Raw genomic sequence first — 23,453 nt, 5'->3', positions numbered from 1 at the left:
ATTCCTGCCCAAAAATAGCCCTGGTTTTATATATGTTCTTAAATTTGCCTTTAAAAGTGGATTAGACAAGTTCATGGAAGAGGTTCCATCAATGGCGATTAGCCAGGTTGACAAGATGGAATGTCCATGTTCAGAGGCAGCATACCTTTGAATATCAGCTTCAGGTGTGACCAGGGGTCATTTAGTAGAAAAAGAGGTTCAGGAGCTCATTAGCACAACTCATTAGCATAACTCATTTGCTTATGCCACACCCCCTGACATCACCGGAAGTGTGTCAGAAGAAGGCAACACCCACCGCTCAGTTTCCACTGGACTGTTTTGGATTGCTAGCTGTTGGGGGGGGGGGAATGTGCAGATCTGCCCTCGCAGAGGAGGGAGAGCTTGTATCTGAATAAAACTTGGTCTTAAAGGTGCCACTGGACTGTTTTGGACCGCAAGCGGAAGGAGCATTCCCTTTGAGGACTTGGCTGTGCATTCCTTCCCTTTGAAGACTGTACTGCCAATGGTGGGGCAGGACACCACCTTTAGCCGTTCTTATCCACAGGATTCAATTTAGTGTCCGCCTTCCATACTCCCAACTCATCTTTGTGTGCTTTGCAGGGCCTCTGGCAATTGGTCGGTCCACGGGAACCCGCCAGAGCGTGCGCGGAAGAATGACGAGCTGACGGACGAGGAGAAGGAGATCATCAACCGGGTCATTGCTCGAGCGGAGAAGATGGAGGAGATGGAGCAGGAACGCATTGGGTGAGAAGAGGCCCTTGAAGGCCTGGGGACTGTGGGAGAGAATCGGGACCCGGGGTGCAGTGTGCATGAATCCCTTTTTTAAGGGCTTTTCATGCAACCCATCCAATCCCAGCTATGTCTCAGGGGTTGAATGGACTCTGGGAAGGTCCATCATGGTATCCCTCCAGGGTGATTAGGAAGTTAATAGCTCATGTGGAAGCAGGGCCGGCTCACCCACTAGGCGAACTAGGCATTCGCCTAGAGCGCCGGGCCCTGGATGTGCCTCCCCTCTCCCCCCCTTTGGTGGCGGCGGGGGGGGGAAGAGGCTGTGGTGGCGGCAGCAAAAGGGTGGCTGGCTCCAGAGGTCTCCAGGTCTCCAGGCCCCACCGGGAGGTTGGCATCTGCGCCACAAGGCAGCCTCGCCTAGGGCACAGAAACACCTCGAGCCGGCCCTGTGTGGAGGGGGCAGGGGTGGGGGAAGAGAAGGGATGTAGCCCTTCCTGGTGTGGCTGAATAAAAAATCCCCCCTTGAGCATTGCTGTTACCTTGGAAAGAAAGAAAGAACACGGGGAAGGGCTGTGGCTCAGTGGCAGAGCATCTGCTTGGAATGCAGAAGGTCCCAGGTACGGTCCCTGGCATTGCCGGCTAAAAGGATCAGGTAGCAGGTGATGTGAAACACCTCCACCGGAGACCCTTGAGAGTCTTTGCTGGTCAGTGTAGACTTCGATAGACCAGTGGGCCGACTCACTAGATGGCAGTTTCACTTCTTGAAAAGATGGGTTCTCGCCTTTAACGATCTATGCCGGGGGTGGCCGAACTTGCTTAACATAAGAGCCACACAGAGTAAACACCAGATGTTTGAGAGCCGCAAGATATGAACAAATATTACACACAGGGTTTTGAAAAATATGCAGATGTGCTTGTTATTAACATTAAGTGAGACTGCCAAAAATAAAAACAAATGGGTTTAAGAACAGATATTGATAATGATATTTATTGATCCAGTGATATTTGTAGGTGTGTGTGTGGGTGCTTTGAGAATGCATTTACATTTATTTATTTATTAGGTTTTTACCCCGCCCTCCTGGCTCAGGGCGGCTTACAGCAGAGTAAAATTCAAACGATACAATATGTAAAATCACATAAATTAGTATACATGCAATGTTAAAAACATCGTAAAGAGAAGAAGAAGAGAAGAGAAGAGATTGGATTTATACCCCGCCCTTCACTACCCAAAGGTGTCTCAGATCGGCTTACAATCTCATTTGCTCTTCCCCTCCCCACAACAGACACCCTGTGAGGTAGGTGGGGCTGAGAGAACTCTTGACAGAAACTGCCCTTTTTCAAGAACAGCTGTGCCAGAGTAATGGCTTGCCCAAGGTCATTCAGCCAGGTGCAAGTGGAGGAGTGGGGAATCAAACCCGGTTCTCCCAGATTAGAGTCCGCACACTTAACCACTACACCAAACTGGCGCTAGCGATCATAAAGTGCTAGCGGCAGCAATAGCAGCAGTAGCAATAGTAAAGTGCTAGCAATAGTAAAGTGCCAGCAACTTGACGTTAAAGTGGCTTTCCTTCTCTGCCCCCCCCCCCACTTCAAGCCTACCCAGGGACACTGGCTGGGGAAGGGAAGACCGATCGGGGAGGGGAGGCATGCCTCCCCTTCGCTTCCCCAGCCGGCCTGCCGGGAGCCGCGCAATATGTGTGAAAGAGCCACATGTGGCTCCCAAGTAGGCTTCCGAAGTACTGACCTCAAATCGGCGGGGGACACATTAGTCTTGTCAGGTACATTCCCACGCAGAAAACCAACATGCCGCACCATGCCGTCACCCAGACCTGACGCCAGCACGCTGGGCACGTAGCTGGGCGACGCTCTGGCAATGGAGCTGGAAACTCGATGGTACCATCGAGTTTCCAGCTCCATTGCCAGAGCGTCGCCCAGCTACAGGCCCAGCGTGCTGGCTTCTCATCTGGGCGACGGCATGGTGCAGCGGAGAGGTGTTCCACCGAGGGATGTTCCAGCCGGGAACCATGTGTCCCCCGCCGATTCAAAGGTAGGTACTTGGTAACCCTACTCCGAAGCCACAGTCCAGCCACCCCGGATCTATGCATTTTTATGCAGTCCTTCCTCCAAGTGTGTGTGTGTCTGTGGGGGGGCTAGGGGAGGACGATTCAGAGACCCTGGTTACCCTGGAGGCCCTTGGAGGCCATGTGATTTTTGCCACGTGTTTGGGTTGGGTCTCAAGAGTGTGGGATGGGCCCCAGAGGGAACACCTGCTGCAGTTCTGGTGGCCCAGTATCCAGAGCTTCTTTTATTCGGCAGCACCCCACCTGCCCTATCCTGGAAACTGCGGACCAAGGCATGTTAGACCCTACTAATGTCCTTAGAAAACATAAATGGAATGCTTCATTGCACACTATGGATTTATTTGTGGGACAGATCCAGGCATTCTTCTCTGGACGGTGCTGGAGGAGTGGAAGGGGACCCATGCAGCGGTAGTTTATCTTTACGCGTGCGCAGCAGAATTTCAGAAACCGTCCTCCAAATATGGATAAAACAGGGTCAGAAAGAAAACGAGAGCTGTCCAGTGTCAATGGAGCAGACACAATTGAGGCACCTGTCGTGGTCTCCTCTTGTGTAGCGGGAGCCGGCGGAAGGGATTGGTGGGCTGATGACTGGGAGCTGTAATTCGTGAGGCCCAGGGGTCATTTCTTAGAAAAAGAGGTGCAGGAGCTCATTGGCATAACTTATTTGCATAGGCCACACCCCCTGACATCACCGGAAGTGGGTCAGAAGGCAACACCCACCGCTCAGGCTCCACTGGACTGTTTTCGATTGCTAGCTAGTGGGGGGGGGACGTGCAGATCTGTTCTCACAGGGGAGGGAGAGCTTGTACCTGAAGACAGGCCCGGGGGGGGGGGCTCTGCAACTTACCTGGCTGCTTCTTGCTCCTCATTGCCCAACTGAGGGCTGTTGGGAGCAGGGGGTGGGGCTTGTTGCATGTGCCTGCCCCCTGGGCTCCTTACTGCCGGAGTTCTGCTCCTGTGCGCTCCTGCAGGAAATGACCCCTGAGGCCACACATGAACTGGCGAGGCTAAGAGCAAAGGGCCTCCTTTCCAAGTTCTTTTTGAGGCTCTTTTGGTTCCGGTGTGATGCTCCTGGGACTTCCCTCCTACTCTGTGCCTGGTCTGTTGTGAGTTCCGTGGGGGTCCTTCAGTGTCCGTGGCTGAGCTTTTGGTAGTATGTGTGACTACTACGTTTAAATGCCATCGATGCATCGGGGAAAAGCCAGATTTATGATATTTTTAATGTTACCGGTTGGATTTGTCGACTTGAAAAAGCACTCCAAACACGGTTTGATGCTTTCGAAAGGTGTGAAATCGACACAATGGGGTAGAGAGTCTGTTCAAGCAAATGTCAGCAGCGGCAACTCTGTTAGCAGCCAGGGGGGGAAATTGATGCATAAAATGATGCAGCCAGGAGCAGTGAAACCGAGAAACCGGCCAGTAAATGCCTTCAGAACAGACCCGTCATCCCACCTGAAAAACGTTTATTTGCCAGCAGTGGTGGCAGTAAAGTGTAGGACAGCTCTCGACAAGTGCCGAGGGCCATTCAGAGAATTAGGAGTCTTGGTTTTTCTCGTAGATGTTGAGATCTCCCGAGACCTTCCGGGCTGAGAGAGAGAGTCACCGCAGCCTCAATGCCAGTTTGGTGTCGTGGTTAAATGCGTGGACTCTAATCTGGGAGAACCGGGTTTGATTCCCCACTCCTCCACTTGCAGCTGCTGGTGTGACCTTGGGTCAGTTGCAAGTTCTTTCAGAGCTGTTCTCTCAAGGACAGTTCTGGAAAGAGCTCTCTCAGCCCCACCTACCTCACAGCCACTCTGAGACATCTTTGGGTAGTGAAGGGCCATGGGGTATACATCCAATCTCTTCTCCTTCTCTTCTTCAGTGACCTGTGATACCCCAGGTCTCTCTCCCATCAGTTCCAGCAGGCAGTGTCAGCCCCTCAATGGACAAGCATCTGGAACATGTGGGACCCTCTGGGCTGGAGGCTGCTGCTCTGTAGCTCCGTCTGTGCCCTGACCTGGATAGTCCAGGCTTGCCAGATGTCACCAGATCTCAGAAACTAAGCAGGGTCAGCCCTGGCTAGTGTTTGGATGGGAGACCGCCAAGGAAGCCCAGGGTCGCGACACGGAGGCAGGCCACGGCCAACCCCCTCTGAATGTCTCTTGCCATGAAAACCCCTTTAGGGTCGCCATAAGTCTTAGGATGCATTCACAGAAGCCTTGTGTCCAGATCACGGGAGGTGGTAGTTCCGCTTTGTTCTGCTGTGGTCAGGCCTCACCTGGAGTCCTGTGTCCAGTTTTGGGCACCACATTTTAGGAAGGATGTTGACAAGCTCGAGCGTGTCCAGAAGAGGGCGACTAGGAGGGTGAGAGGGTTGGAATCCAAGTCTTATGAGGAAAGGCTGAAAGAGTTGGGTCTGTTTCGCCTGGGAAAGAGAAGGCTTAGAGGGGACATGATTGCAGTCTTCAAATATCGGAAGGGCTGTCATGTAGAAGATGGAGCGGATCTGTTCTCTCTTGCTCCGGATTGCAAGACTAGGTTTAATGGGTGGGAATTTCAAGGGAGTTGATACCGGCAAAATATCAGGAGAAACTTCCTAACTGTAAGAGTGGTTGAGCAGTGGAACAGTCTGCCTTGGGAGGTGGTGGATGCTCCTTCGCTGGACGACCATCTTTCGGGTATGTTGTAGGGCTATCTTTCGGCTCTGCTCCTGCAGAGTGCAGGGGGTTGGACTAGATGACCTGCAAGGTCCCTTCCGACTCCAACATTCTATGATTGTGTGATTCTAAGTCAGCTGTGATTTGACAGCAGAACAAATTAAAAGGCTCTGGCCCTAGAGCTTCCTGTCAAAGAGAGAGGCGGCACCCCCCACCCGCCTCCTTGCCAAGGGCTGGGGCAGTGGTGTGTGAGTGCGGAGTGTGTTGCCTTTTGCCAAAGGCCCCTCGGGAGGAGACGCGTTCCCGGCTCCCCCTCCCTCCCGAGCTCAGTTCAGCGGGAGGAGAGAGCGGAGTCTCCGCTTGACTTATTTCCCAGCCATCGGCTGCTGCACTGCACCATTTCCTACCAGGGAGAAGCAGGTGAGAAGTGGCTTCTCGTGAGGAGGCCGGGGTCAGCCGCCTTGCAGTCTAGCCCCAGCCTTTCCCGCCCCTGCCGTTTGACGCGGAACCTGCAGCGTTTTGTCTCAGAGGCACGTTTGATTCCCAGCTGCCTGTTTCCCTCCTGAGTGAGCAGCATTTGTGGCTTCCGTGTGCCAGGCAAAAACAAGTTCTTTGTGCATGCAAGAGAATTCCCTGCATGGGAAGAAAACTCCAGGGAGGTCGCCGTGTCCGTCTCCTGCCACAGAACAAGGAAGAGTCTTGTGGCACCTTCCCGGAAAGGCTGTGCCCACATTCCCAGGTGGCAGGCAGAAGGCACTGTCGTCGCCCATTTCAGTGGGTCCCTGTGGAGTTGATCCACAGTCATTTCCCATGCGCATTCAGCCTGATGTCTCTTGCTAATGAAGCCCGGAGAACTAATCAGTCTTTAGGATGCCATTAGATTTTTAGGGTTGCCAGCCTCCAGGTAGGGCCTGGAGATCTCCAGGAATCATGTTTAACTCCGGACTGCTGTGATCAGGCCCCCTGGAGAAAACGGCTGCTTCAGGGGGCTCTGTGGCATCACACCCTGTTCTAGGTCCTGAACACTACGGGGGGATAAAGGTAAAGGTAAAGGTCTCCCTTGCTTGAAAGCCAGTCGAATCCGACTCTAGGGTTGCGGTGCTCATCTCCGTTCCAAAGCCGAAAAGCTAGCGCTGTCCGAAGACGTTTCCATGGTCATGTGGCCGGCATGACTAAACACCAAGGTGCACGGAACGCTGTTACCTTCCCACCGAAGCGGTATCTATTTATCTACTTGCAATTTCTTGCTTTCGAAGTGCTAGGTTGGCAGGAGCTGGAACTAGAGACGGGAGCTCACTCCGTCATGCGGCACCCGGGTCCTGAACTGCTGAACTACTGACCTTCCACAGCCTGCAGTTCAGCGTCTTAACCAGAGATAGACTGTGTTTAATTCCTAAAATGACTGGTGCTGTGGCTTGGTTTGGAACCATGCCCTTTGACCTGAAGAGAAGAAGAGAAGAGATTGGATTTATACCCCGCCCTTCACTACCTAAAGGAGTAGTTTGCAAACTCCTTTCCCTTCCCCTCCCCACAACTGACACCCTGGGAGGTGGGTGGGGCTGAGAGGGCTCTTGACAGAAACTGCTCTTTTTCAAGGACAGCTCTTATCAGAACTATGGCTTGCCCAAGGTCATCCAGCAGCTGCAAGTGGAGGAGTGGGGAATCAAACCCGGTTCTCCCAGATTAGACTCCGCGCTCCTAACCGCTGCACCAAACTGGCTCTGAAGTGCTCAGGTCCAGGGCTGCCAGGTAGAACAGGGGGAGGAAGAGCCCCGGCAGAGCCCCAGCTGCTTGCTGGCAGCTTTGTGGCTGGAGGCACGATCCAGTGCACGATCCAGTGCACGAGGCATAAGGCTGGAAAGAGAAAGGGGTGGGAGGAAATGGTGTTGCTTTTCTAGCAGTAGGCTCAGAAACCCCAACAAAAACCCCGGGGCGTCTTCTTTCCCGGCAGGTTTGCGAGCCTAGCAAGTGGTCAGGCACACTTGAGATCCCTTATGCCAGGCGGTGGCCTAGGATTGGTACTTTGGGGTCACCTGATGCCCAGGAGCTTCTGCTTAATGCCTTCGGGTTGCCAACTGTGGTTGGAGAAATCCTTGGCAATTTGGGGGTGGAGCTTGGGGAGGGACCTCGGTGGGGTATAATGCCACGGAGTCCACCCCTGAAAGCCGCCATTTTCTGCAGGGGAACTGATCTCTGTTGTCTGGGAATCCACTGTAGTTTTGAGAGATCTCCAGGCCCCACCTGGAGGCAAGCAACTCTGTCTTCAGAACGTGCTGGTGGTCAAGGGTTAAATACTGGGTTCTGGACACATTGCCGCAAAACAGCTCTACTTTATTGAGTTATTTCAGGAATGCTGCAAGACAAACGCCACAGCCTGAGTCCTGCTTATAAAGCATGCAAACACCCCCCCCCCCCACACACACACTCCTAAGGATAGGCTATTTACATTACATTACTTCTCTATTGGTCTACTCCAGGATCTTGGTAAGCTACTGTTCTTGGGTAACAAGCTCAACCAGTTCCAGGTACTCCTTGAGGGATGATTTAAAATTTAAATCACCGGGCACTTTTTGTAGCAGGAACTCCTTTGCATATTAGGCAACACACCCCTAAGTTAGCCAATCCCCCAAGAGCTTACAGTAGCCCCTGTAAAAAGAGCTCTGTAAGCTCTTGGAGGATTGGCTACATTAGGGGGCGTGTCGCCTAATATGCAAAGGAGTTCCTGCTACAAAAAGAGCCCTTAGGCTCAATACATAACTTCAAGAGTAGAGTGGCCCTTTAGCTGCTTGGGACAGTTCTCAATGGGCCCCGATGTTCCAGGGCAGCCGGCAGCCAGGAAGAAGCTGAATCAAATATTCCTGTTGTAGAATCAATCAGCATTTACTGGTGGTCAGGGGTCATTTTGTAGAAAAAGAGGTGCAGACACTCATTAGCATAACTCATTAGCATAACTCATTTGCATATACCACGCCCCTGCCATCACCAGAAGTGTGTCAGAAGGCAGCACCCACCGCTCAGGCTCCACTGGACTGTTTTGGATTGCTAGCTATTGGGGGGGGGGGGAGAATGTGCAGATCTGCCCTCGCAGAGGAGGGAGAGCTTGTACCTCAATAGAACTTGGTCTTAAAGGTGCCACTGGACTGTTTTGGATTGCTAGCTATGGGGGGGGGAATGCACAGATCTGCTCTCACAGAGGAGGGAGAGCTTGTACCTGAAGGCAGGCTGGTGGTGGGGGCCCTCCGCAACTTACCTGGCTGCTTCTTGCTCCTCGTGGCCCAACTTGCTCCTCGTGGCTTGTTGCATGTGCCCGTCCCCCTGGGCTCCTTACTGCTGGCGCTCCGCTCCTGTGCCTGCTGGTGGTGAGCCCAAACTTTGTCCCATGAGAAAGGATTTGCACATTCTTCTCAGAAGGGCCAATATATATTTAATGTTTTTAAGTCATGCTGCATTTATTTCGTTTTTGTCACCCCCCCCCTTTTTCATTTTCTTGCTTCCTACCAGGCACATGAAGCTGCAATAATTTAATTGTTTCATTAAGTATGGTGAGAGGAGGAAAGAGCAGTTTCCATTCCTGCCTCGGGCAGGCCCGTTTCCGCCTCCTTCCCACTCCTGAGACTGCATTGGGCGCTTCTGAGCATCCCTGCCATTTTTTATCCTGGCTAATATTATCCTGGGTAAGAGGAGATAATTCCTAGTTTTATTGGCTACCAAGCCAAGAGACGAAGCATTAAAAACAAATGGCTGCTGAAGCATTTGCTGTCTTCAGTCCAAATTGCTTTCCGAGCAGAGTGAAGGAGTGACTCGACCTTGCAGAGAGAGAGGGGGGAAAAAGCCGAAAACCAGCTGGATGGCCCCGTCCTTCCCAAATCGAAAGAGCAACATGGCGAAATTCAATTGAAAGCAAACAAGGGCCCTCAGCTGGCCTCAGCTGCGAGCGGAGCTTGTCTGCTCTCCCGCCGCGACCATAAAATTGAATCTTGCATTTAAGAGGGAAGAATCTAATTTTACTCTCCTGCCCCAAATGCTGATGAAAAGGAAGAGGTTCTTTTTTACTCTCCTGGCACTGCTGAGTCGCTGGGGAAATCCCTCCACATTACAGTCGCCTTCTCCCAGAATTAGAACTGATCTCTGGAGCCTGAAGAAAATGGCAGCTTTGGGGGGTGTATGGTATGGCAAATCCGGAAGCGGCAGTTAGTACAGAATGCAGCGTCCAGGCCGTTGTTGGGCCTACCTATGCGGGAGCACACCCAGCCTGCGCTAAAAGCACTGCATTGGCTGCCTATAGCATACTGGATTCAGTTCTTACCTTTAAAGCCCTATATCAGTGATGGCGAACCTTTTAGAGACCGAGTGCCCAAACTGCGACCCAAGACCCACTTATTTATCGCAAAGTGCCAACACGGAAATTTAACCTGAATACTGAGGTTTTACTTTAGAAAAAAACAACTCAAACGTTAACTTAAGATGATCCAAACAAAGTAAGGAAAGCAATCCCAAATGCTTTCATTTACTTAAAATTATTTGGCCGAGAATTCGACACTTTAATGATGGTCTGGGCCTGGCTGGGGCGATGGCACGCGTGCCCACGGAGAGGGCTCTGAGTGCCACCTCTGGCACCCGTGCCATAGGTTCGCCACCACTGCCCTATATGGTCAGGGGCCTACTTACCTAAGAGACCGCCTTTCCCCACATGTTCCCCAGAGAGCACTACGATCGGGGTCCCAAAACCGTCTGGCCCTTCCGGGCCCCAAGGAAGCCAGGCTGTCTGCGACAAGGGCCAGGGCCTTCTCTGTGGCGGCTCTGTCCTGGTGGAATGAGCTCCCGGAGGACATCAGGGCCCTGCGAGACCTTTTACAGTTCTGCATGGCCTGCAAGACGGAGCTCTTCCACCAGGCCTTTGATTAGGGAGCCGCTCCACTTAGACTGAGGCCCCTGGCCCCAACACCAACATCATTAGTGACATCAGTATCAATAGTATTATACCACCAACAGCCGGATGCACCCCGGCCCGGCTGTCTGTATATTGTGATTGCTGCAAACATCGGCCATCATTATATTAGTTGCACTAGCACGTTATAATTTATTATATTTAGGATTGTATTTTGATTTTATCAGTCTTCTTGTTTTAGTGTTTTTATACAGTTTGTAAGCTGCCCTGAGTCTGCTTTGCAGGGAGTGTGGGGTATAAGTCAAATAAATAAATAAATAAATAAATAAATATACCTCACTCTCTCCCTTTCTCAAACCCTGCCCTCCTGTTACACCCTCTGTGTAACTCTGTTTCGGAGTTCTATTAGTTCCTGACCTCCGGTTGTTTGGGAGGATGGCTGGCAGGCCACTCCCAAGAGAATGTTTTCATTCAAACTCTCCTGAGTTTGTATCTAGAAACCTGACTTGTTTTCCTCTCCCCATGAGTACCAGGTGCAAGATACGACTTGTCTTGTAGGGATGTAGCTTGGAGGATGATATTCTTGACTTGTAGCCGGCAATTAGGGTATAAGGTGTTTAGTTTTAGCTGTGTATCTCATCTCGAGTTCTGGCCAGCTTTGCTCCGTGTGTGCTCAAGGCCCAGCGGATTGAAGTTAGCCTGCTCTTTCTGTAAGTTTGATGACTTATTAAAATCTCTTTGTAATCAATATTGGATCTTGCCTATCATTTTCTTGGGATTTCTGCGAACTTCAGAACTCCTGGCCAGGGCTCCAAATACCTCCCCAGGGGCTAACTCCAAATCTTCAGGAAGTTCCCAACCTGGGAACCATAGGTTCAAAGACCTGAATGGGCAATAAGCATCTCCCAACTTACCTGAAGTTCTGCAGGTGTGCTGCTGAATTGCTGAACCCAATTTATGTGCATTTTAATACATAGGAACTGAGTGTCTGACATGCATAATGCATAAGAAGAAGGATTATTTTCTCTCTGTGGAACCCCAAATTCCTGACTTGACAAATACCATCTATAAAGCAACCCTTCCAGCACCTTGCTGGGCTTGCCGACTTAAAGTGTGTTTTTTTAAAAAGTATTTATTTATTTAATTCATTTATACTTTGCCATTTTCTCCAGTGGGGGCCCAAAGCAGCTTACATCGTTCTCCTCTCCTTCATTTTATCTTCACAACAACTCTGTGAGGTAGGTTAGGCTGAGAGTGTGTGACTGGCCCAAGGTCACCCAGATATGACACCCTTAACCCACTACACTGGCTCTGAATGACCATGGTCTTGAAGTGGGGACTATCAGTGCTTATAGATGGCACCGCTGGCCCCTACTCTGGCTACAGGTGTCTGTTTCAGATTCTGCAGTGGGTTTGTTCTCTTGCTCCATTGCTGTTGGCCGGACGCTGCCTGAAATGCACATTATGTTCTGCCAGGTCTTTCCTTCGTCTTGGGGCAGCTGTGATAAATATTTAACCACGGAAAAAACTCTCGCAAGCGAAAGGTTTGGAGAAGTAGCAGCAGCCTGCACTTAAGGAGCAGTGACTTTTTGTTCCTAGGAGGAGCGGGAAACCAACAAGCTGGGGGCGGAGGGGGGGGGGACCATTGGCTTCCTGGCGTTGGAGTCTTTGGTGGATGGTGGTGGTGGGGCTTGTTCTGGCTCGTTTGCTTCTGCCACGTCCACGAATGGGTGTTAAATGCTCACAGCTGTATTTGTGCACGGACTAGGCCTGGCTCATCGATTTAGGAAGCACTGGTGCGGACCAGTGAGAGAACTAACTGGGAGGCTCGTCTGCAAATGGCTTCTCTCCAGTTTGGTGTAGTGGTTAAGTGCGCGGACTCTAATCTGGGAGAACCGGGTTTGATCCCCCACTCCTCCACTTGCACCTGCTGGATGACCTTGGGCAAGCCGTAGTTCTGATAAGAGCTGTTCTTGAAACAGAGCCGTTTCTGTCAGAGCTCTCTCAGCCTCACCTACCACCTACCTACCTGTCTGTTGTGGGGAGGGGAAGGGAAAAGGAGTTTGTAAGCCGCTCTGAGACTTCTCTGGGTAGTGAAGGGCTGGGTATAAATCCAATCTCCTCCTCCTCCTCCTCCTCCTCCTCCTCTTCTTCTTCTTCTCCTCCTCCTCGCGGTGCTGGAAGCTCCGCCCCTGGCCCCACCCACTCACCAAAGCCCTGCATTGCCTGCTGCCCGCCCAGAGATGCTACGTTGATCCCGTACTGGCGTGGGTCCCCTCTTGTGTGTAAGGCAGAGTTCAGCCCTGGGACCTGATGCTTGCCTTGCATTGTGGATTCTGCTACAGCTAGCCAACAGGGTGGGGCAAAGAAGTCCGAAGCCATGCCCCAGACTCCCTCTCTCCTCCGGTTCTGAGAGGGTGCCAAGAAGCCTGCTGCTGCATAGTGTTCCGGGGCGTTTTGTTGGGTGATCCCCCTTCATTCGCACAGAGCGCTGGCCAGGCCTGTCGGCTTCCTCGTGGCCCTAAGACTGCAAGATCTTGGCGGGCTATGCCAGTGGGGGTTCTCATGGTCCGGTATCCTCCTATTATCCATAGAAGCCAGACCCGATGTCTGTCCCTGAAAGGCCCACAGCTGGAGGCTTCCCCAGCAGAGGCATTCGAAGATATAGGTAAAGGGTCAAGGTTTCCCTTGCTCGAAAGCCAGTCGAATCCAACTCTAGGGGGCGGCGCTCATCTCCGTTTCCAAGCCGAAGAGCCAGCGCTGTCCGAAGACTTCTCCGTGGCCATGTGGCCGGCATGACTAAATGCTGAGGGGCACGGAATGCTGTCACCTTCACTGCCTCTTATTTAGAAGTTCCATTTAATCAGGGGTCATTTCGTAGAAAAAGAGGTGTGGGAGCTCGTTAGCATAATTTATTAGCATAACTTATTTGCATATGCCACACACCCTGACATCACCGGAAGTGTGTCCGAAGGCAACACCCACCGCTCAGGCTCCACTGGACTGTTTTGGATTGCTAGCTATTGTGGGGGGGGGAGGGAACATGCAGATCTGTCTTCGCAGAGGAGGGAGAGCTTGTACCTGAATAAAACTTGGTCTTAAAGGTGCCACTGGACTGTTTTGGGATGGGGGTGGGGGTTCTGCAACTTTCCTGACTGCTTCTTGCTCCGACTGAGGACTGCTGGGAGCAGGGGGCGGGGCTTGTTGCATGTGCCCGCCCCCCTGGGCTCTTTACTGCTGGAGCGCCGCTCCTGTGCGCTCCCGTAGGAAATGACCCCTGCATTTAATCATGGATTTGTCTGGTCCAGGGGTCCCCAGTGTGGTGCTTGTGATACCTTACCTGGTGCCCGCCAAACGTTTCTTAGAGAGTGGGCGTGGCCACGTCTGATTGGCCACCAGGGTTGCCAGCCTCCAGGTGGGGCCTGGAGATCTCCCGCTTTTACAACTGATCTCCGGCTGATAGAGAGCAGCTCCCCTGGAGAAAATGGCTGCGTCGAAGGGTGGACTATAGGGCACTGTATCATGCTGAGGCCCCTCCCCTCACCAGACCCCGCCCTCTCCCGGAGCCACCCCCAAAGTCTCCAGGTATTTTCCACCCCAGACCTGGCAACCCTGTTGGCCAGTGGAGAACCAAGTAGCTGTGCAGATGGTGGCTTCAGTGGCAGAGAGCCAGTGTGGTGTAGTGGTTCTGGGAGAGCTGAGTTTGATTCCCCACTCCTCCACTCGCAGCTGCTGGATGACCTTGGGCAAGCCATAGTTCTCTCAGAGCTGTCCTCTCAAGAGCCACCTACCTCACAGGGTGTCTGTTGTGGGGAGGGGAAGGGAGAAGAGTTTGTAAGCTGCTCTGAGACTCCAAGTGAAGGGCGGGGTATAAATCCAATCTCTTCTCTTCTCTTCTCTTCTCTTCTCTTCTCTTCTCTTCTCTTCTCTTCTCTTCTCTTCTCTTCTCTTCTCTTCTCTTCTCTTCTCTTCTCTTCTCTTGTGTCAGTTTTCTTCTCTATTTCCCAAATTACCCCTTTTCCCCCTCCCCTGGGACTTCCTCTGGTCATGTGTGTGTGCCGCAGCCATTTTGAGGTTGTGTCCACCAGGGGTCATTTCGTAGAAAAAGAGGTGCAGGATCTCATTAGCATAACTCATTAGCATAATTCATTAGCATATGCCACACCCCCTGACCTCACCGGAAGTGTGTCAGAAGGCAACACCCACTGCTCAGGCTCCACTGGACTCTTTTGGATTGCTAGCTATTGGGGGGGGGGACGGGACGTGCAGATCTGTCCTTGCAGAGGAGGGAGAGCTTGTACCTGAATAAAATGTGGTCTTAAAGGTGCCAGTGGACTGTTTTGGACTGGGGGGCCGGGGGGGGGGGCTCTGCAACTTACCTGGCTGCTTCTTGCTCTGACTGAGGGCTGCTGGGAGCAGGGGGCAGGGCTTGTTGCATGTGTCCACCCCCTGGGCTCTTTACTGCCGGAGCTCCACTCCTGTGCGCTCCCGCAGGAAATGACCCCTGATGTCCACCCTCTCGTGTTAGAATTCCAAAGGTGAGCACAGGCTCAAAAATGTTGGGGACCTCTTGGTCCAGTCCCCTTCGAGAGCGGCCAAAGCGAGTGGCAATCACTGCACGCCATGCCGAAGAATCCCATGAATTCCGGGCAAGAAGGCAACCTAGATGCCTTCCCGGGTTTGTTGCAAGATCATCCATGGCGGGCTAGTTCCTTGGCAGGGCGTTTCATCCGCCACTGCTGATTTCTTTGTGGGATGACCTGCGATAAGCTCCAAAAGAACCTCATGCTTTCATAGAATCCTAGAATCACAGAGTTGGAAGGCTCCATAGAGATCATCTAGTCCAACCCCCTGCTCAGTGCAGAACTGGCCTAGAGCATTCCTGACAAGTGTTTGTCCAGCCGCTGCTTGAAGACTGCCAGGAAGGGGGACACAGCTTTGCTTGCACACAGCTTGTAAAGACTGATGTGAGTGCGTGTATCTCTGCTTTCTGCGCATGCTCAGAGATGTTCCATTTGTCTGGTCCAGGGATCCCTCATTTGCTAGCCCTTATACTTGTGAAGTATGTGAAGGGAGCTGCGGTGGCTCAAGTGGTTAAGACGCTGAACTGCAGGCTGTGGAAGGTATGTAGTTCGGCAGTTCGAGACCCGAGTGCTGCATGACAGAGTGAGCTCCCCTCTCTAGTTCCAGCTCCTGCCAACCTAGCAGTTCGAAAGCAAGACATTGCAAGTAGATAAATAGGTACCCCTTCGGTGGGAAGGTCACAGCGTTCCATGCGCCTTGGTGTTTAGTCGTGCCGGCCACATGACCACGGAAACGTCTTCGGACAGCGCTGGCTCATCGGCTTTGAAACGGAGATGAGCACTGCATCCCTAGAGTCGGATTCGACTGGCTTTCGAGCAAGGGAACCGTTACCTTTACTATACTTGTGAAGACTGAGTCTTCATACAGGAAAAGGGTTCGGGGTGGGGGCCGAGGGTTACACGAACATGGATCTTTGGGGAAACTCCAGTGAGAACAGAGCTCCCCCTTCATCCCTTGCCTGCGCAGTTCTAACACCTTTGTCGGATTTGGGTCAGGCACGGCAGGAGGGCCTGAAATTTCCCGCGGGCTCAAAGCTCTGAGAAATCGCTCTCCCCCTCCCTTCCCTTGGAGCAGAATAAATAATGCATTTTGGTGCAGTGGTTAGGAGCGCGGACTCTAATCTGGGAGGACCGGGTTTGATTCCCCACTCCTCCACTTGCAGCTGCTGGTGTGACCTTGGGTCAGTCACAAGCTCTGGCACAGCTGTCCTTGAAAAAGAGCAGTTTGTGTCAGAGTTCTCTCAGCCCCACCTCCCTCACAGGGTGTCTGTTGTGGGGAGGGGAAGGGAAAGGAGTTTGTAAGCTGCTCTGAGACTCCAAGTGAAGGGTGGGGTATAAATCCAGTCTCCTCTTCCTCCTCTTCCTCCTCCTCCTCCTCCTCCTCCTCCTCCTCTTCTTCTTCTTCTTCTTCTTCTTCTTCTTCTTCTTCTTCTTCTTCTTCTTCTTCTTCTTCTTCTTCTTCTTCTTCTTCTTCTTCTTCTTCTTCTTCTTGGTGTTGGATTCTCTGCGTCAGTCACAAGTACTCTCAGAGCTGTTCTTGAAAAAGAGCAGTTTCTGTCAGAGCTCTTTCAGCCCCACCTGACTCACAGGGTGTCTGTTGTGGGGAGGGGAAAGGAAAGGCCACTCTGTAAGCCACTCTGAAACTCTGAGTGAAAGGTGGGGTATAAATCCAACTTTTCTTCTTCTTCTTAGTGTGGAGGTTGACGTGAATACTCAGGCAAGGGACAGGCACTTGCACGTGCTCTGAAGAACCCAGCTCCATTGCATGTTCTTGTTTACGAGACTGGATGGTCAGTCTGTTTGGCCATTGTTTCAGACTGAATACAATTATTTTTAAGTGCCCACACTCATACACGTATGCACAACGAGCTACATGTGCCAAAACTACACAGCCCTTTTCTTAAGAAAACATAAGGATGGCAGGGGTTGATTGGCCAGTGTCAGTGTCCTGGTGTTGCTCTAATGAGCTATAAAATTGCTTTTCTCCCTGTCATTGAATCTTTATTGGATTCCAGAGTGAGCCTTTGAACTTTGCCATGAATTGTGCGCTCTTTGTCTCTCTCTCTGTCACTCTCTCTGTCTCTGCTCACAGCCCCTAACCCTAACTCAGCCCCCTCCCCAATCTGCAGTGTGGGAATAACAATATTGGCCTGCCGTATAGTGTCGCTGTATGGACTGCTGAGCTAATTTATGCAAACGGTCCCTGCCAGTGTGCCCTAGAATAGCCGTGACATATTTCTTCCTCTCTTTACGTGGATTCAGATGGCAATTCTTGGCGCGCAGGAGCCAGTTGGCCGTGGGGCCCAGCCGCCTGGTGAGATGTGCAGTGCCGTGTTCCTGCTCACACCATTTAATTTCAGGGTTGTGGATATGCATACTGGCACCTCGGCTTCCCATCCCCCTCTTGTGACACCGACTGTTCCCACAATGCTGATGCTGAGGTGCTTACGCATGAGCCACCTCTTCCACGTCCCAGGAGAGGACTGTACCACGTCAGCAAGGACACTGTGTTTGAACGGACTCTCAGGAAAGTCCTCCTGATACGCAGCCTAATTAACTAACAAGCACTCACTAACCTTGGGGTGCCATTTCTCGTCTCTCTTTAGGCGTCTCATGAACCGCCTGGATGACATGCGCCGGAACGTGGCGGGCGACGGAGTGAACCGCTGCATCCTGTGCGGGGAGCAGTTTGGCCGCCTGGGGTCTGCGTGCGTGGTGTGTGAAGACTGCAAAAAGGTCGGAAGCCCCCTCCCACCCACCGCCTCCATCCACATCCCTCCCCTGCCTTGGCCAGAAAAGTAGAGTTGCAACAACCAGGCCCATCAGACTCAGTGAGCGGACCTCCGACTCTGTCCTGACCGATCCCCAGCAGGAAAGAGTTCAGAGCCAGTTTGGCGTAGTGGTTAAGTGCGCGGACTCTAATCTCGGAGAACCGGGTTTGATTCCCCACTCCTCCACTTGCAGCTGCTGGATGACCTTGGGCAAGCCAGAGTTCTGTCAGAGTTGTTCTCTCAAGGACAGTTCTGTCAGAGCTCTCTCAGTCCCACCTACCTCACAGGGTGTCTGTTGTGGGGAGGGGAAGGAAAAAGAGTTTGTAAGCCGCTCTGAGACTCCTTTGGTTAGTGAAGGGTGGGGTGTAAATCCAATCTTTTCTTCTCTTCTTCTTCTTTGGAGCTCTGAAGCCTTTTGCTTCCCGAGGGTATTTCTTTTATTTTTAAACGCTCCTTCTGAATCTGAAGAATTGGGTTTCCCCCACCACCACCGTGCAGACAACACTTTCTTTCGGTGTAGTGGTTAAGTGCGCGGACTCTAATCTGGGAGAACCGGGTTTGATTCCCCACTCCTCCACTTGCAGCTGCTGGATGACCTTGGGCAAGCCACAGTTCTGTCAGAGCTATTCTTGGAAAGAGAGCCGTTTCTGTCAAGAGTTCTCTCAGACCTACCTACCTCACAGGGTGTCTGTTGTGAGGAGGGGAAGGGAAAGGAGTTTGGTTAGGGTTGCAAGCTCCAGCTTGGGAAGTTCCTGGAGATTTGTGGGTGGACCCTGGGGAGGGTGGGGTTTGGGGAGGGGAGGGGGCCCAGCAGGGTCCAAGACCATAGACTCCGCCCTCCAAAGCAGCCGTTTTATCCAGGGAAACAGGTCTCTGTCGTCTGGAGATCAGGTGCAACCGCAGGAGATCTCCAGATCCCGCCTGGAGGTTGCCAACCCTAGCTGTTGTGAACTTCAAGGCAGGGACCTCGCCCGTGACGTCTCGTTTAAATAATAATAAATACTAGGCATGACTAAAGAGTTCCCATCTCATTTCTTTTTCCCCAGATCCCTTGACATTTGCGGCACCAATTTAGGTTCTCCGCATCCCACTGTCGGATTTGTAGATTTGTTTGGTTCACGCTTGCAGGCTGTGCAGTTCGGGTACAGGGTTTTGCACATGCCGTGGACATCATGAGAGCCAGTTCGGCGTGGTGGCTAGGAGCGCGGACTCTAATCTGGGAGAATCGGCTTTGATTCCCCACTCCTTCCACATGCAGCCAGCTGGTGTGACCTTGGGTCAGCCACAAGTTCTCTTGGGGCTGTTTTCTCAAGGGCAGTCCTCGAGAGAGCTCTCTCAGCCCCACCTACCTCCCAGGGTGTCTGTTGTGGGGAGGGGAAGGGAGAGGAGTTTGTAAGCCGCTCTGAGACTCCTCTGGGTAGCGAAGGGCGGGGTATGAATCCAATCTCTTCTTCTCCATCATAATTTCCCTATAATATAATAGTGATAGAGAACCAGTTTGGTGTAGTGGTTAAGTGTGCGGGCTCTAATCTGGGAGAACCGGGTTTGATTCCCCCCACTCCTCCACTTGCACCTGCTGATGTGACCTTGGGTCAGTCACAAGCTCTGGCACAGCTGTTCTTGAAAAAGAGCCGTTTGTGTCAGAGCTCTCTCAGCCCCACCCACCTCACAGGGTGTCTGTTGTGGGGAGGGGAAGGGAAAGGAGTTTGTAAGCCGCTCTGAGACTCCAAGTGAAGGGCGGGGCATAAATCCAATCTCTTCTTCTTCTTTATAAGAACTAATTCATGCTTCTTATGGGGAGGCATCTATTGTGAGGAAAAGGTGAAAATAAGGAATCCCAGGCGACGGCAAGTGGTATCGGGAGCTGCAACTGCAGGCCTGAGAATGTTGGGGTGTGTGCCTGTGCGTGAAGCCCCTTGCCTTTAAACTGAATCCCCGGCCTTCCCAAGGCGAGTCCCCCAACCACTCGGGCGTGGGGCCATCCGCACTGCCCTCCTGCCCCAAATCGGTACATTCAACTTGTGTTAGCAGTCAGATCTCCCTGTTCCAGTTTTAATGCTTTGGGGAGAGCATGCCCCTTTCTTACCCGGGCCTCTGCCCACATCCCTCCACACAGGGGTCATTTCGTAGGAAAAAAGGTGCAGGAGCTCATTAGCACAACTCATTAGCATAACTCATTTGCATAGGCCACACCCCCTGACCTCACCGGAAGTGTGTCAGAAGGCAACACCCACCGCTGAGGCTCCACTGGACTGTTTTGGATTGCTCGCTATTGGGGGGGGGGACGTGCAGATCTGTCCTTGCAGAGGAGGGAGAGCTTGTACCTGAATAAAACTTGGTCTTAAAGGTGCCACTGGACTGTTTTGGATTGCTAGCTATGGGGGGGGGGGAACGCGGAGATCTGCCCTCACAGAGGAGGGAGAGCTTGTGCCTGAATAAAACTTGGTCTTAAAGGTGCCACTGGACTGTTTTGAATTGCTAGCTATGGGGGTGGGGGGGAAACGCGCAGATCTGCCCTCACAGAGGAGGGAGAGCTGGTACCTGAAGGCGGGCCGGTGTGGGGCTCTGCAATGTACCTAGCTGCTTCTTGCTCCTCGTGGCCCGACTGAGGTCTGCTGGGATCAGGGGGAGGGGCTTGTTGCATGTGCTCGCCCCCTGGGTTCCTTACTGCCGGCGCTCCGCTCCTGTGTGCTCCCGCAGGGAATGACCCCTGCCTCCACAAAGGGAGGCTGTCCTTCACACACCAGACAGCCCTGCTCCATTGCCATCCTGAAAGCGAGCGCCACCTGGCCAAGTGTTCAGCACAAGGATAACATTCTTAATTAAGCTTGAAACCGGTTCCCGGGAGAGGGTGGCTGGGGGCGCCTGGGTGGCGCGGCACAGGTGGCGTGTGAAAAGCCCCATCCCCCATCAGCTGGCAGCGAGAGGGCTCAGCACCTTTTCCTTTGGCCGCGGGCATTCCGGTGTGTGTCGTTAGCGGCCTGCTCAGAGGTTCTTGGGACACAGCTTTTTTAGCGTTGGGGGTGGTGGGATAAACACTGGCCTGGTCTCTACGGAGCACCGCCGGAGTCTGCTTCTGTTTCGGGAGCTGGGGTTTCTCACCGTGTCGGCGTCTTTCTTTTTGGACACACAGAACGTCTGCACCAAATGCGGCATCCAGGCGACCAACAATCGCCCCCATTCCATCTGGCTGTGCAAGATTTGCATCGAACAGAGAGAGGTCAGTTGGGGACGGCTTGGGGGGGGGAGGCTTCCGTGTGTCTCTCTGCACGAGTCCTTGTGAAAGGGCTTGGGCTGGGAGTCTTTCACTCACCTAGGCTCAGGGCACAGGGTAGGGGGAGAGGGCAGCAGGGGAGGATAGAATAGTTTTCCGAAGCCACAGACCTGGCAGTTTCTGCAAAACCGAACTAGTTCAGCACCGTAACGGAAGTCTCTGCCCCAGGGGCGGATGAAGGCTCCCTGGTGCCCTAAGCACTGACCCATCTTGGTGCCCCCCTCCTTTCCACACTGACCCAGTCCATTTTCGTTGTTGACCTGTCTGACCAGATAGACAATGCAGGTTGCAGCCAATGCTCCCTCTAAGCTGTAGAGTCTTGTGAGCAGAAATTCTACTTTGTGAGCTACTGGCATTAAAGTTGTGAGCGAGCGATTTGGCTACGGCATCAATTAGTTTGCTCTGGAGCCCTCCTTCCTGAGCCAAGACAAAAATGTGTGAGCCGGAGGCTAAAAAACTGTGAGCTAGCTCACACTAACTCAGCTTAGAGGGAACACTGGTTGCAGCAATACAAAAATGTATTCATAGGATAACACAATATACTGTACAAACTAAGCCGAGCTTGGGCTACATAAAGTTCTACAAAAATGCAATACAACATCTATTTTAATATTTCACAAGTTAAATGTATCAAAGTCCCATCACCTTCTGCCTGGTCCTTTTAACTGGGGATGCCGGGGATTGAACCTGGGACCTTCTGCATGCCAAGCAGAGGCTCTGCCACTGAGCCCCCTCTTTACAGCTCTCCAGGGTCTCAGGTGGAGGTCTTTCACATCACCTCCTGCCTGGTCCTTTGAACTGGGGATGCCGGGGACTGAACCTGGGACCTTCTGCATGCCAAGCAGAGGCTCTGCCACTGAGCCACGGCCCCTCTTTACAGCTCTCCAGGGTCTCAGGCTGAGGTCTTTCACATCACCTCCTGCCTGGTCCTGTTCTAACTGGAGATGCCGGGGACTGAACCCAGGACCTTCTGCATGCCAAGCAGAGACTCTACCACTGAGCCACAGCCCCTCCTTACAGCTCTCCAGGGTCTCAGGCTGAGGTCTTTCACATCATCTCCTCCTGCCTGGTCCTTTGAACTGGGGATGCCAGGGACTGAACCTGGGGCCTTCTGCATGCCAGGCAGATGCTCTACCACTGAGCCACGGCCCATCCTATAATAAATGAAGTTGCCTTATACTGAATCAGACCCTCGGTCCATCGAAGTCAGTATCGTTTCCTCAGCCTGGCAGCGGCTCTCCAGGGTTTCAAGCTGTGGTCTTTCGCATCACCTGCGACCTGGTCCTTATGACTGGAGATGCTGGGGTTGAACCCGGGATCTTCGGCATGCCAGGCAGATGCTCTGCCACTGAGCCAAAGGTGGAAAGGCAGGGCTCTCCTGCAAAGCTTTCCGCACGCCCCAAAGAGGAAGCTGCCCGAGCCTCAGTCCATTTCCCTCACATCAGTGGCTCTCCAAGGTTTCTCCCGGGACCTGAGATGCTTTAACCGGCGGTGCCCCCGGGGACCGGACCTGTAGCTCCCTCGCTGCAAAGCAGAGCTACCCCCCATCCCCTGGGAAGTTTGACAAGGGTCAGTCCTGCAGCCGAGCGTGTACGGACTGGCGGGGCGGGGCTCCTGTCTTGGTTCGATAGCTGCGGGAAGGCCGGCCTCCCCTGCAGCCCTGGCGCTGATAAACGCAGCGGCGTGTCAGTGACCCCGCCGAGGGATCGCTGCCTTCCTTTGAGCCGCAGCTGAGAAGGGAGGTCTGGTGGGCTTGTTCTTACCCCGCGGGGGCCCTGAAGACAAGCTGGGGCTCCGGAGGTGCCTTGCGGGTATGACAGTTGGCTGGCTTTGTGTTTCTCCACTGGGGCCCCGGGGGGTCGGTGGAGGTTTCGTCGAGAGAGTTGTGTCGGGGAGACTCTCGCTCGGAAGTTCGCTGCCTTCCTTTGAGCCGCAGCTGAGAAGGGAGGTCTGGTGGGCTTGTTCTTACCCCGCGGGGGCCCTGAAGACAAGCTGGGGCTCCGGAGGTGCCTTGCGGGTATGACAGTTGGCTGGCTTTGTGTTTCTCCACTGGGGCCCCGGGGGGTCGGTGGAGGTTTCGTCGAGAGAGTTAAAGGCCAACCCCCTGTCCCGAAATCTGGATTATTGGCTCCCCCTCACCAGATGCCCCCCTAAGAAATCAACTCACGCTATCTAGAAACTAACGGGGAGCCAGAAGCAGACCGCCTGCGAGACACCTGAGAGCCGGTGTGTTGTAGTGGTTAGAGGGTCAAACTAGGATCCGGGAGACTCGGGTTCGAATCCCTGCTTTGCCGTGGAAGCTCGCTGGGTGACCTTGGGCCAGGCACACACCCTCGGCCCCATCTACCTCACAGGGCTGTTGTGGGGATAAAACGGAGGAGGTGAGAGTGAGATCAGCTGTTTTGGGTCCCTATAGGGGAGAAAGGCGAGGTATAAGAGAAGTAAATAAAATAATATAAATGATGGGGAAGCATTCCAGCCTAGCCGG

The 23,453-nt window shown here is 52.9% G+C and overlaps 1 protein-coding gene across 1 annotated transcript in view; it reads left to right on the top strand.

Moving 5' to 3' along the window:
* The window catches only part of RPH3A (rabphilin 3A), a 134,762-nt gene that overhangs the window by 58,609 nt on the left and 52,700 nt on the right, over positions 1 to 23,453 (top strand). The window contains exons 5-7 of the mRNA XM_015413214.1: positions 601 to 744; positions 17,527 to 17,656; positions 20,825 to 20,911. Coding sequence (XP_015268700.1) covers positions 601 to 744; positions 17,527 to 17,656; positions 20,825 to 20,911 — 361 coding nt within the window. The remainder of the gene's footprint in view (positions 1 to 600; positions 745 to 17,526; positions 17,657 to 20,824; positions 20,912 to 23,453) is intronic.

Source organism: Gekko japonicus, unplaced genomic scaffold (assembly GCF_001447785.1).
Source record: "Gekko japonicus isolate JY-2015 unplaced genomic scaffold, Gekko_japonicus_V1.1 scaffold10, whole genome shotgun sequence".
Lineage (NCBI taxonomy): Eukaryota > Metazoa > Chordata > Lepidosauria > Squamata > Gekkonidae > Gekko > Gekko japonicus.
This window is presented reverse-complemented; position numbering and strand designations above follow the sequence as displayed.